The sequence below is a fragment of the Canis lupus genome, chromosome 1, assembly GCF_048164855.1.
Source record: "Canis lupus baileyi chromosome 1, mCanLup2.hap1, whole genome shotgun sequence".
Taxonomy (NCBI): Eukaryota; Metazoa; Chordata; class Mammalia; order Carnivora; family Canidae; genus Canis; species Canis lupus.
In genome coordinates this window covers 114,557,250-114,570,811 of record NC_132838.1, presented here as the reverse complement: position 1 = coordinate 114,570,811, position 13,562 = coordinate 114,557,250, and the positions used below count along the sequence as shown (strand labels likewise).

The following is a 13,562-nucleotide window of genomic DNA, read 5'->3' as shown; positions in this document are numbered from 1 at the left end:
ACTATAGAATCCGCTGGAATGTCAGCAGTTTTTCCGCTTGCTTATTTCATTATTTAGCATTTGGCTGCCCTTCTTAGTCACCTCCAACCTGCCAGTTGCTTCTTTCCTTACCTTTCATGATCTGACATTTTTTTAGTACCGAGCAGTTATTTTGTAGGGTAGCCCTCATTTGGGGTCTGTCGGGTATTTTCTCCTGATTGGAATGAAGTTACGTGCTTTGCTGGCAAGACTATCAGAGCTGCGGATGTTGTGTCCTGCCTGGTGCCTGGTATCCGAGCGCACGATGCTGACGCAGCTTATTGCTGTTACTGGTGGTGTTGACCTTCACTGCGTGGTTACAGTGGGGCCTGCTGGGTTTCTCCACCATAGGATTTTTCTTCTTCCTTTTGCGGTTAATAAATACCTTGGGGGGAGGGCTGCCGGGGTGGCTCAGTCAGTTAAGCATCCAACTCTTGGTTTCAGCTCAGGCCACCATCTCGGGGTCATGAGATTGAGCCCTGCGTGAGGCTCCAAGTTTAGTGTGGAGCCTGCTTAAGATTTTCTCTCCCTCTCCCTCTGCCCCTCCCACTCATGCCCTCTCTCTCTCAAATAAATAAATAAATCATAATAAATAAATAAATAAATAAATAAATAAATAAATAAATAAAATGGGGGAGGCTCCTTAAGACCATGCAAATTATGTTTCTCTTAAAACTTTAACCCACTGATTTTAGCATCCGTCTAAAGATCCATCCGAGGTGGATCTTGCCTGAAATAATTATTAGTGTGGTGTTTGCCTAATTATGATTTTGTGACTTTCTAATTCCTTCTCTCCATTTAATGGAAATTTTACTCTAAGGAAAGCTATCCCTTCCCGCCTCCATCCATCCATCCATCCATCCATCCATCCATTTATTTATTTATGTATTTCAGAATAGACTTACAAATACCTATTTTGATATAGGTTAAATCATTATCATTGTTTATTTTGTGGTTCAAGTTGTCCCAGATTTGGTCTTTTGGAATTCCTTCGGATCGGCTTCCATGTTCTTTCCACAAACCCCCATCATTTCTTGAGCACTGCCCCACTTTCTGGCACCACAAGTCACTCCAGGCTTATTTCGCATATTTCTTCCCCATCGTTGGAATCAACTGCTTCTCCGAGGAGCCCGGGTTTCTTTCGCCACAGAACGGGTATCTAGAAACTAAGATCTGAGCACTAGGTGTGCTCGTGGCTACTGAGGTATCACAGCTTCCAGGCCCTTCACAAACAAAGCTAGGCAACGTGTGTGTGTATTACACACACACACACACACACACACACACATCTCAATTTCCATATCTCTCTGTACATATATAATCGCACTTACCGTGAGATCATACTGACACCTGTGATTCTAGTCCGACATCACGGGCTTATTTTAGCCCTCTTCTTTATTTATTTATTTATTTATTTATTTATTTATTTATTTATTTATTTATCTCTTATTAGCCTTCTTTCTCCAGCATTGTGAAACTTATCTCCCACTTTTACAGTATACTTAGGTATTTGTTCGACGCGAGTAGAGGCATAAAGCAGTCTCAGAATTGTTTGCCTGGATCCCTGTGAGAACACTTACTAGGTGACAAGTATGTGCAGTCCTTTTCCTCTGTAGTTTTTTTAAAGGTTTTTTTTTAAATTTTTTTTTATTACTGAGGTATAAGTTAACATCCAATGTTACATTAGTTTCAGATGTACAACAGAGTGACTCGACAATTCTATTCACTACTGGATCTGTCACCATGCAAAGTTAGCATGGTATGCTTGACTATATTCCGTAGGCTGTCCTTTTTTCCATCTCTGTGACTTATTATATGACTGGAAATTTGTACCTTTTTGCTATAGTTTTATAGTGTCCAGTCGAGACCTAGTCCGTGGTTAACCCCTCTTCAGTGTGGTTGCTCTATTCACTTTTTAAATATAGTGACATTGGGACACGTGGGTGGCTCAGTGGTTGAGAGTCTGCCTTTGGCTCAGATCATGATCCCGGGGTCCTGCGATCGATTCTCGCATCAGGCTCCCCATGGGGAGTCTGCTTCTCCCTCTGCCTGTGTCTCCGCCTCTCTCTCTGTGTCTCTCATGAATAAATAAATAAAATCTTAAAAGTAAATAAATATAGTGACAGCCATTGGTTAGAGTTTACATTCCACACTGGCTTCTCCCTTCATCCCGGGTGGTTGTAATCCTTAGTGTGATTTTAGGGGTGCATGAAGGAAATATGAAATGTGACTATAATTCTAAGAATCAGAATTACACACAAAAAAGGTCATGTTTTCCCTTCTGGTCTTTTTCTGCTCCGTTCCTGTCTCCCTTTTCTACCCCGTTCTCACCCACCCCATGTAAGTAACCCATGTCTTTCCTTTCTCCTGACTCCTTCCCGTATTTCTTTCATGCAGATGAGTAGGTACCTGGGTGCTCTTCCATGAAGAACAGATGACCATAGACAAGTCTTGTGTGTTTTGCTTTTTAAATTTCACTGGACGTCCCAGATGTCATTCCACAGCACTTCCTAGAACGTGTCCTCTTTCTTTGGATAGCTCCCCTGTGCTCCACTGTCTGGATGTTACATAGTCTAATGGGGTCCCTCTCTTGTGGATGGGCATTTTGGTTGTTTCTGATATGCTGTGATTACAAACAGCAATGAAGAATCCTGTGCCCACGCATTCTCCTATTGCCGGAATAAGAACACGTCCTCCTGACATCAGACCATACCGTGTGGCAGGTTTAAAACCTTGAGTTGGGGGCGCCTGGGTGCCTTGGCTGGTTGAGCATCTGCCTTCAGCTCGTGTCATGATCTCAGGGTCCTGGGATGGAGCCCACATCGGGGCTCCCTGCTCAGTGGGGAACCTGCTCCTTCTTCCCACTTATGCTCTCCTGCTCTCTCTCTCTCAAATAAATAAAGTCTTATAAAAACAAACCTTGATTTGGTTGCCGGCATTTAAGAATTTTGAGCTATCACTGAAAAGTTTGGATCTATCTATCTATCTCTATCTATGTGTCCATGTTCCTGGAATATAAAAACCCATGTAATAGAGACTTCTTCTAGAAGTAGACAGATTTAGGGTCACTGAGCCTGCTTCCTGCAAGACCACTATCACGGGAGTGGTGATGGTGGCCCCTTTAAGGTAGGGAGGGGTGGACAGTTTGCTGCACACCCCAGAGCTCTCTGCTGCCTTACTCCTTCCAGCTGGCCTTTGTTCCTGTTTATATTACCTAGCAGGGTTCTCAACATCTGGGTTTATAACCCCTAAGTGGTATCATGTCTGTAAAATGTTTGGCACACGGGCTGCACGAGTAAATCAAGATATTAAGAATCATATCCACTCACCCATGGAATCCTAACCACACCGTTCCAAGTGCTTCTCTTGTATTTATTCCCCTAAGCCTCATCAAAACCCTTAGATACTATCATTATTCCACTTTACAGATTTGGAAACTGAGGCTCAGAGAGGCGAAGTGACTTGTACAGGGAACCCCAGCTTGCAGATGGCAAAGCTGAGGTCTAATGCGGGGAGCTCCAGAACCCGTGTCCCTAACCACTAACTTGTCCCTGAGCTGTTGGAGAGAGTCTGTGTCTATATGTCCTTCCCTGCTCCGGCTCAGGCCTCACTGCCCGCCCTGGCTCTGTTCCTTTCTTGCAGATGAGCCTGGCTCCATGACTGTCACCTGGACCACGTGGGTCCCCACGCGCTCCGAAGTGCAGTTCGGACTGCAGTTGACGGGCCCCCTGCCGCTCCGGGCACAGGGCACCTTCAGCCCCTTTGTGGATGGGGGCGTCCTGCGGAGGAAGTTCTACATCCATCGAGTCACGCTGCGGGGGCTGCTGCCCGGGGTCCAGTACGGTGAGAGGGACCCCAGGCCCAGGTGTTGAGGGGGTGCAGGAAGAGGAGTGTGGTGTCAGCGGGAAGCCACCGTGGGCAGGGGGCTCAGGCTGGGCTGGGAACAGCTCTGCTCATCTGGAGCCTCTTGCATGAGACTCCGGGATGGAAATGGGAGGTGCTGGGGTCTGGGGTGCGGTGGACTGAAGGGCATGGGTCAGAACCCCTCAATCCTCACTTCCTCTCCCCACCAAGTGAAGATGGATTGTGGGGGCTGTGCAGAGGAGGCAGCCTGGGGGGCACGCCTAGCTGACTGTGACCTCCCCCTTGCCCTCAGTTTACCGCTGTGGCAGTTCTCGGGGCTGGAGCCGTCGGTTCCGCTTCAGAGCCCTGAAGAACGGTCCCCACTGGAGCCCCCGTCTGGCTGTGTTTGGGGACCTGGGGGCCGACAACCCGAAGGCCTTACCCCGGCTGCGCAGGGACACCCAGCAGGGCATGTACGATGCTGTTCTCCATGTGGGTGAGGCATCGGCATGGGTGCGCCCGGAGGTGGGGGGTGGGGCTTGGGGGGGAGGAGGCGATCCCGGGGCTCTCTAGGGCACCGTGCTGGGGTGAGTGTGGTTCTAAAGGGGACAGGTGATGAGGCCGGCCCGGGACGTGGTGTCTGTGGTTAACCAGACTGCCCAGGTTCAATCCCAGCTCCAGCACGTAGAGCCATGTGCCTTGGTTTTGTCCTCTGTGTTATTATGATGAGAGCTAAGGCTGGTCCAGAAATCACGGGACTGTCGTGATGACTACATAGGTGACATTGCCTGGCATGCTGTAAGTGCCACGTGCTCCTTGTCATTATCATTGCTGCTGCGGCTTCAGGGGACAAGGACACACATGGGAGATGGAGATTGGGGCTGATTGGGTTCACAGCCACAGACTGGAATCGACTCCCAGGGCCTGATTCCTGGATCTTTACTAACCAGCCATGTGATCTTGCATGAGCACTTAACCCCTCTGGGCCTCAGTTTCTCCATCTGAAATGGAGCGATAATACCATCCACCTCACAGGGTGTTTTGAAGGTTCAGGTGATCAAGTATGTAAAGCATTTGGAACTGTGCCTGGTACAAAACCAGTACCAGATCGTGTCAGCGCTGTCCTGGGAGGGGACAAGAGGGCGGGCAGAGATGGGGGCCAGTGCTCCAGATAGGAGCACAGGAGACCAGCGAGGTCTTGCAGGGTGCGGGGGAGGGAGGGTCTCAGGGGCCAGAGGTTCAGGAAACAGCTCCAAGTGCACATGTGGGTGGGTGTGAGGTAGGGATCAGAGAACCAGGATGGCTCAGGGCCAGGGGGTTGCACAGCTGAGCAACCAGGGCTCTCCGTTCTGGGGAAGGGAGGGCCGGGTCTGGGTCCTCACTCTCTCCTCGGTCCCCCTGCCCCCTAGGAGACTTTGCCTATAACATGGATCAGGACAACGCTCGTGTCGGGGACAAGTTCATGCGGCTCATCGAACCTGTGGCCGCCAGCCTGCCATACATGACGTGCCCTGGGAATCACGAAGAACGCTAGTGAGGGCCCGGGGCTTCGGGGTGGGTGAGGGTCTGATGGATGCAAACAGACATGCCTCCCTTACTTAGCATCTTACCTTAGTATCTCATGCTGCAGCAGCACCTTAGTGGTAACAAGAGGAGAGGAGAGGAGATGAGGGCTGGGCTGGGAGCCAGACCTGGCCTGACAGTGGGGAGATAGGGGTGGGCTCTGGGACCCCAGACCCTCTCCCCACCCTTTTACTTCCTTTTATCCAGCAACTTCTCTAACTACAAGGCCCGCTTCACCATGCCAGGGAACACCGAAGGCCTGTGGTACAGGTAATCTGGGGGACCAGGGTTAGGGGGACTGGGGGGTGGGAGATGCTGAGGAGACCCCACCTCTGAATCATGCCCTTGGACCCCTCCAGCTGGGATCTGGGCCCTGCACACATCATCTCCTTCTCCACCGAGGTATACTTCTTCCTCCACTACGGCCGCCACCTGGTAGAGAGACAGTTCCACTGGCTGGAGAGCGACCTCCAGGTAACCTGGGGGGAGGTTCCCCATCATCCCTTGACCAGCCTCTACCCTTTCCTCCCTCGCCCCACCCCTGCCCCTCACTCTGGGCCCTTCTCTCTAGAAAGCCAATAAGAATCGGGCAGCGCGGCCATGGATCATTACCATGGGCCACCGGCCCATGTACTGTTCCAATGCTGACCTGGATGACTGTACGTGGCATGAAAGCAAGGTGAGGACCCCTCCCTGGGTCGGGGTGCTGAGAGCCAGGCGGGGGGCCGGCCTGCACCACCATTCACCCCATTCACCTCCTTGCTCACCCTGTCTAGGTTCGCAAAGGCCTCCGTGGCAAGTTCTACGGCTTGGAGGATCTTTTCTACAAATACGGTGAGTGACCCGGGGGACTCCTGGCCCCAGGCCCCAGCCCCTTCCATCTCTCCAGGACCAAACGCCTTGACCCCAACTTGTTATGTCTCAGGGGTCGACCTGCAGCTGTGGGCTCACGAGCACTCATACGAACGGCTGTGGCCCATTTACAACTACCAGGTGAGGCTCAGGAGGTCCGAGGGCCCCTCGGCTGGTGTAGGTGGATCCCTGGATCCCCCAAGTGTGGCCTGGTGTGACTTGCGCCTCCCCCTTCTTCCCTTCTCCAGGTATTTAACGGCAGCCGAGAGACGCCGTACACCAACCCTCGAGGCCCTGTTCACATCATCACCGGGTCTGCTGTGAGCAGCATGGGGAAGGGTGCCTTTGGCTTCTTGCCTCTTCGTTTTTACTGCCTCTAATACCAGCCTGCGTGCCATGTGTTCCTATAGCTGCTGTCACCACCTCTCAACCTTAGAGCTTAGGTAGCCCTAGTAGCAGGGCCATTGTACAGATGTGGAAACAGAGGCTCAGGCAGTCAAACACTTGTTCAGTCCCAGGTTCACCAAGTGGCAGGGGTTGGGGGTGTGCCCAGGTGTACAGGATGGATCCAAAGACAGAGAGCTTCTTATTATCGCTGCAACCTGAACTCCAGACTCGATTCACCTTCCACCAAACCTCTCACTGACGACCGCTTTCTGTTCCCGGATCCCACGCTCAGTTTAGTTCTTGTGTCTTCCGAGTCTTTCCTTGTCTTTCATCCTTCACATTTGGAAGACTCCTGGCCAGTTGTTTTGCAGAATGCCCCTTGGTCTGGGCTTGTCTGTCCTTTTGCTGAGATTCGGGTTATGCACTTTGCGCAAGACAGTCACAGAAGTGATGTTGTATTCTCCTCGGTGCATTGGGTGGGGGGTTCCTCCCATCCATGTGTCTCATTCCTGGAGGTGTTTCCCTGAATCGCCTGGTTAAGGAGGTGTCTGCTGGGTTCCTCCGCTGTAAAGTTGTATTTCCCTTTCTAACTAATTAGTAAGTATCTTCAGGGAGATACTTTCCGGCCATGCAAATCTCCTGTCTCTCCTCAAACTTTCACCTACTGATTTTGGAATCCCCCAGTGGGTCTTGCCAGCAACAATGATTACTGTGGTGTTCTAATGGGGAGTTGCTATTTCCCTCATTCCTCCTAGATTTATTCATTAGAATCCTCTCACGAGGAAGAGTCCCTTCCGTCCCATTTCTGTAGTTTGTTAGTGATTTATACCAGTGTGGACTCATGGGTGATTATTTTATCCTGCGGGTGATTATCTGATACTATTTATGCCACTGCTCACCTTGCCCCCGTTTGGGCCACTGGAACCTCCTGAGGTCAGGTCCTGTGTTTCTTTGTGTGGCCCTGTCATTTCGTGAGCACTTCCTTAGTTTTTGGCCCAAGAGGGTGCTCCAAGATCATCTTGTATTTTCCCACCTTTCCCCTCTCCACCTTGGAGCCATTTGTTTCTGCAAGGAGAGAGAGCTTATTTTTTAACATGGTTCTTAAAGACTAGTAGGATCAAAGTAAGAACCACTTGTGATAAAAATTCAAACAGTACAGAGGGGCAGGAGGTGAACCCCAGGCATTCACACCCCCGTCTTCATCCCTACTCTGGTGCTCTGTCTCTTGGATGGCATTTTAGAATGTTCTCTGCATGCACAATTGAGTAATTGTCTTGATAGAGATGTGTTACTATATTACCCACTTTTTAAAAACAACTTGGATCATGCTTCATGCCCTAGGGGTTCTCAACTTTGGTGCACATTATATGGGGAAGTTTTAAAACTGCTGCATCTGGGCCCCATTCCAGAACAAACACCAGAATCTCTGAGAACGGGGCCCTGGCATTGGCCCAGTGCAAAGCCACCACCTGGAGCAGGAAATAGAATGTTATCAGCACCAGATGGCTCCTCATACCCCTAGGTGATCGCTATTCTGAACGTTAATCAGCATAGATTAGTTTTTTCTTCAATTTTAAATTTTGAAATTATTTCAGACTTACAGAAAAGTTGCAAAAATACAAATACTCTCAATATCCCCTTTACCAATATTTCCCAAACGGGAACATCTAACCACATTTGTTTTTTGTTTTTGTTTTCTTTTGAGAGAGAGGGGGCATGAGCAGGTGCTTGTGAGCAGGGAGGGGAGGGTGAGCGGGAGAGACAATCCCAGGCAGGCTCCACGTCCAGCACGGAGTCGGACACAGGGCTCAATCCCATGACCCTGAAATCAAGACCTGCGCTGAAATCAAGAGTCTTAGGGCACCTGAGTGGCTCAGTCAGTTAAGCATCTACCATCGGCTCAGGTCATGATCCTGGGGCCGGGGGATCAAGTCCCACATCCAGCTCCCCGCTCAGTGGGGAGCCTGCTTCTCCGTCTCCCTCTGCTGCTCCCCCTGCTTGTGCTCTCTCTCTCTCTCTCTCAAATAAATAAATACAATAAAAAAAAAAGTCATATGCTCAACCAACTGAGCCACCAGGCACCCCAACCACATCTGTTTTAATCTCTATTTGGTCTTATTTTATTTGTCGTAGCGATTATTACATTATTAATATTTTATAATATTATATATAATTAATGATTATTAATATACTCTTTGTCCTGGAGAGATCACTTGGGACTATGCCAATACCTGGCTATTCCTCAAACTTTCACCATTAGTTTTACCATCGATTGATGATTCTTGCTTCCATTCATTATTATAATGATGGCTGCAGAATGGTGATTTCCTAAGGTCCCTCATGCTCTCTGCTCATGTCGCCTGGCATACTGCTACAAGGATGAACACCCGCCCTCCCCCAGGCACCGGTGGCTTATAAAAAGCTTTCTTGGAGGGTCTACTGTACCCCCACTGTTGAGACCTCTAGGTTTTGTCTCTGCTTCAAATTGTGTTTTCTCTTTTATTATGCATCTCGGCCACCTTTCCATAACACCCTGCTTTGTGATGGCTATGCTAGAATTTAACTGACCGCCACTGATGGGCATTTGGGCACCTGCCAGCTCAGGGCTTTTACAGAAAATGCTGCAGTGGGCAGTCTTTTACAGCCGTGCACTTTTCTAGAAGTCAAAGACCCAGGGGGTGCAAGAAGCCTGGCTGGGTGAAAACTCAATCCTAGCATTAGTGAGGTCAAGTCTTAGCAGACTTTGTCTTCCTTGGGGGCATCAGGGTCCCGGCCTGGGAGGTTGTTTCTGCTCCTTGCGGGGCCTTCACCCACCCTAACCCTGGGTCTAAAGGCTTCTGTCTGGCAGGGCTGTGAGGAGCGGCTCACCCCCTTCTCCCTCTTCCCGCGGCCCTGGAGCGCCGTGCGGGTGAAAGAGTACGGGTACACGCGGCTACACATCCTCAACGGGACCCACGTCCACATCCAGCAGGTGTCGGATGACCAGGTCAGTGAGCGGTGGCCCAGTCACCTGCCTGAGTAACCAGGCCCAGCGTGTTCTGGAGTCGGGTGGTTAAAAACATGGATTCCAGAACTCGCAATCCTGGGTTCAAATCCTGCCTCCACTTCTTGCCAGCTGTCTGACCTCGAGCCATTTATTTCAACTATCTGAGCCACGGCTCTCCCGTCTGTTAAAGGGGATGACAATATTTATATGAAGTGCTTAGAACAATCTCCAAAGCATGGTCAATTCCATAGGTGTCTATGAACCTGAAGCAGTGGGTGGTGGGAGCAGGTGAGAGGGAAACCAATATGTTGTGTGTGTAGCAGAAGCAGCTTTCGATGGACCCAAATCTTCATGGTTTACCTTTCTTTATTTTTGCCATCGTGATTTTATTTTATTTTTGAAAGATTTATTTATTGGGACGCCTGAGTGGCTCAGCGGTTGAGCATCTGCCTTTGGCTCAGGGCATGATCCTGGGGTCCCGGGATCGAGTCCCGCATCGGGCTCCCCACAGGGAGCCTGCTTCTCCCTCTGCCTGTGTCTCAGCTTCTCTGTGTCTCTCATGAGTAAAATAAGTAAAATCTTTAACAAAAAAGTTTTAAAAAATTAAATTAAAATAAAGATTTATTTATTTATTTGAGAAGAGTGGGTGGAGGGACAGAGGCAGACAGAGAATCTCAAGCAGACTCTGAGCTGAGCACAGAGCCCGATGCAGGGCTCGATCTTACACCCCTGAGATCACGACCTGAGCAGAAACCAAGAGTCGGACACTTAACTGTCTGTGCCACCGGCACCCCTGCCATTGTAATTTTCAAATAGTAATAATTATGATTTCTTGAGCACCTGTTGTATATCAGATGCTGGCCTAGACTCTTTACATCTAGTAGCATTTTAATCACCACAGCAATCCCAGGGGATGGTTTTTCTTTCCATTTTGCAGGTGAGAGAACTGAGGCTCAGGGAGGGGAAGTAATTTTCCAAGGGTCACACAGCTGGAGGGTGGCAGAGCTGGGCTCTATCTCCAAAGACCATGTTCTCTTTATTATAAATAACTACCCTTTATTGAACGGTGCACGTACCGGGGGTAGGCTTTAGGCTTATGTGTCAATCACATTCCGTTCTCCCCTGTGTATAGAATAAGGAAGTGAGGCTCAGAGTTGGGTAACATTCTTAGGGCCATGTAGAGAGCTGTTGCACTGGGATGTAAGTGAGGCTTGTCTGACTCTAGGGTTTGTGCTCATAATAGACTACACCTTACCCAGTCCTTGCCCAGGATCCCCTTTTAAAAAGCCCTCTACAAATAATCTCATTTAATTCCCACAACATCTATGAGGTAGGTACTATTACTGTCATCTCCACTTTTCAGATGAGGGAAACTGAGGCTCAGAGAGGCCTAGCAATTCTTCCAAGGTCACACAGCCCATTAAAGGCAGGGCTGGGGTGTGAATCCAGGTCCTTGGCCCCGGAGTCTGGACTTTGAGCTCTCACTACCTCCTTTGTTTTTGTCCCTTGCAGGATGGGAAGATTGTGGATGACGTCTGGGTGGTGAGACCCCTGCTTGGCCGGATGATGTACCTCTAGGTACAGGGGCAGCTCTCATCAGGAACCCCAGGCCTCGCTGCCTTGGCTAGTATGACCGGACACTGCCCAGGCCCAGGTGGAGAGTCAGGGCGGGCCTTGACTCCCAGCCCTCCTGAGGGCCCATGTGGGGTGGCTGCAGCCCAGAGGCAGCCGGGGCGGCTCTCCCCTCCTGGAGAGGTGGGGGTACCCCTGGCTGTGATGGGAGGGCAGGTATGCAGGCACAGAGCAAAGCAGGGCAGGTGTGGGGCGGCACAGCCCTGCTCTCCTGCATAGCACTGGCAGGGCGGGGCGCCCACGGGGCCTCGGGAATAAAGAGGCTTAGAGCTGTGGCTCCGTGGACTCTGCACTTCTGGGGGTGCCCCCGGGCCGTCTCCTCTCCTGCCCGCAGGGGCGAAGGGCATCTCCTGCCCTAAGTCAGCAAGTGGGCACGGCTGTCATGACCCCAGTCTCCGGCAGGTGGCGTCGGGGGCCTTTCTCCTCCTAGACCTGCAGTCAGTGCTCCTGCCGCCCAAGGAGTGCCCACAGTGTTGCCCTGTGCCTCAGTTTCCCAGCCCAGCACCAATTTATCCTGGAGGGGAGAAATGTTAACACTCCTGCCTCCAAGCTGGGGGTGCTTACCAGGCTTAGGATCTCACAGACCTGCTGTTTCCCTCTCCCTTTCCCTTCCTTTTCTCCCCCCTCTCTCTACCTCCTCCCTTGCATGGGTTCAACCACTATTTATTGGGCATCTACCACGTGCCAGGCCCCAGTCTCAGTCCTAGGAGACAGCTATGAACAAGCCAGAGATCTCTGCCTTTGCAGAGCTGATATTCTAACCAGGGGGTCAGATCGCCAGCACAATAAAAAAGAAGAATATATAAAGCAGGGTAAATATTGGTAAGCACTCTGAAAAAGCAAGGTAGGAAGGGGCATGAGGGGGGACGGTTGCAGTTTTTGCGAGGATAACCAGGGAGGCCTCACTGCGAGGGTGATGTTTGATCTGAAGGAGTCTGAGGGAGAAGCGATAGGGGCAGAGTGTGTTCCAGGCAGGGGAGCAGCTGGTGCAAAGGCCCTGAGACAGAAACACGCCCGCCCTGCCAGAGTGACAGTGTGGAGGCCCGTGAAGCCCGGGCCAAGTGAGTGCGGGAGATGGGGACAGGGAGGTGAGGGGGAAAGATCATGTGGGGCCTTACAGGGCCCAGGGGGACTTTGTCCTTTATCCACAGGAGGGCTCCGAGCTGGTGACAGGCACATCTGAGTGCAGGAGTCCTAGGCCGAGCTGGGCGCGGGCCCCAGGGCTGAGAGCTTCCCTGGGGGTGTCCAGTTCTGCAAGCCGACCTCACATTATTGCTGCATGAGCTGCACAGGCTCGGCTTCCTCACATGGACACCCCCCGCCACCCCTCACTGTGCCCAAGGCACGCCAGCTTCCTGCGGTTTCTTGAATTGCACAGAGCTCTTTCTCACCCTGGGCATGCCCTCTCCCTGGCTCATCCTGGGCTGGCATCTTCTCAGCCCGAGGTCTCAGCCTCCCCTGACAGCCCCAGCGAAGAGAGCTGCGATCACCTGCTTTACTTCATTTCTGGCTCTCAGCTGCCTGGAATCCTCTTACTGATTTAGGCTTGTTCTGGGTCAGTCCGGCCCCCTGGGGCCTAGAGTCTGTGGGGGTGGAGACCAGGGCCATCTCCTTCATTTGTGGGTCTATCACCTCCTCCACCCACCCCTCCCAGATCCTTTTCTCAGGCTGGGTGTGCCCACCCTGGGCCAGCAGTGTCTGGGGAGTAGGGGGTGTCTGTCTCCCCCACTGGACTGTCAGTCCCCAGAGGGTGGGGCCCAGAGCTCACCCCAGCACAGCACAGCGCAAGAGAGGTGCTTCATAAATATTAATGGTGCCACATGCCAGGCTCTGGCCGGACACTGCCAGGGACACGCCGGGGACAGTGATGAATCGGCCCCAGCCAGGCCCTGTAGGAGTTCATGGGCGAGCAGAGAAACGCGGTTACCCAACTCGGGTGACACGCAATGAGGGAACGCCACGGAGGGATGCGCCCAGCCTGAGAGGTCGCCAGCTGCAGAGTCACGCATTGCACGCTGCAGCCAAAGCCTGAGCTGGCGCCCCTGTGGGCCTGGCCGCGTCCGTCCCAGGCCAGAGGGGTTGGGGGGCGGGGGCGCTGAGACCACAAGAGCAAAGGCCTGGCCCTGGGGCTGGACAGAAACTGGGTTTGGATCTCGGCTCTGCGACTTCCCGAGGGATGTGGAGTCACCAGCCCGCTCTGAATGTCAGTTTCATCATCTGTCACAAAAGAATGATCATACTTTATGGGATCACCTTGGCATTAAATGAGCCCGAAAGCCTT

At 51.6% G+C, this 13,562-nt stretch overlaps 1 protein-coding gene across 3 annotated transcripts in view; it reads left to right on the top strand.

The window, feature by feature from the left end:
• ACP7 (acid phosphatase 7, tartrate resistant (putative)) overlaps positions 1–13,562 on the top strand; it is a 17,396-nt gene extending 3,834 nt beyond the window's left edge. For all 3 annotated transcript variants that reach the window (XM_072778485.1, XM_072778495.1, XM_072778506.1), the window contains exons 3-13: positions 3,661–3,861; positions 4,175–4,357; positions 5,271–5,394; positions 5,632–5,694; positions 5,784–5,898; positions 5,996–6,103; positions 6,201–6,258; positions 6,350–6,417; positions 6,525–6,596; positions 9,512–9,649; positions 11,162–13,562. In XM_072778485.1, coding sequence (XP_072634586.1) covers positions 3,661–3,861; positions 4,175–4,357; positions 5,271–5,394; positions 5,632–5,694; positions 5,784–5,898; positions 5,996–6,103; positions 6,201–6,258; positions 6,350–6,417; positions 6,525–6,596; positions 9,512–9,649; positions 11,162–11,227 — 1,196 coding nt within the window. In that variant the 3' untranslated portion in view covers positions 11,228–13,562. The remainder of the gene's footprint in view (positions 1–3,660; positions 3,862–4,174; positions 4,358–5,270; positions 5,395–5,631; positions 5,695–5,783; positions 5,899–5,995; positions 6,104–6,200; positions 6,259–6,349; positions 6,418–6,524; positions 6,597–9,511; positions 9,650–11,161) is intronic.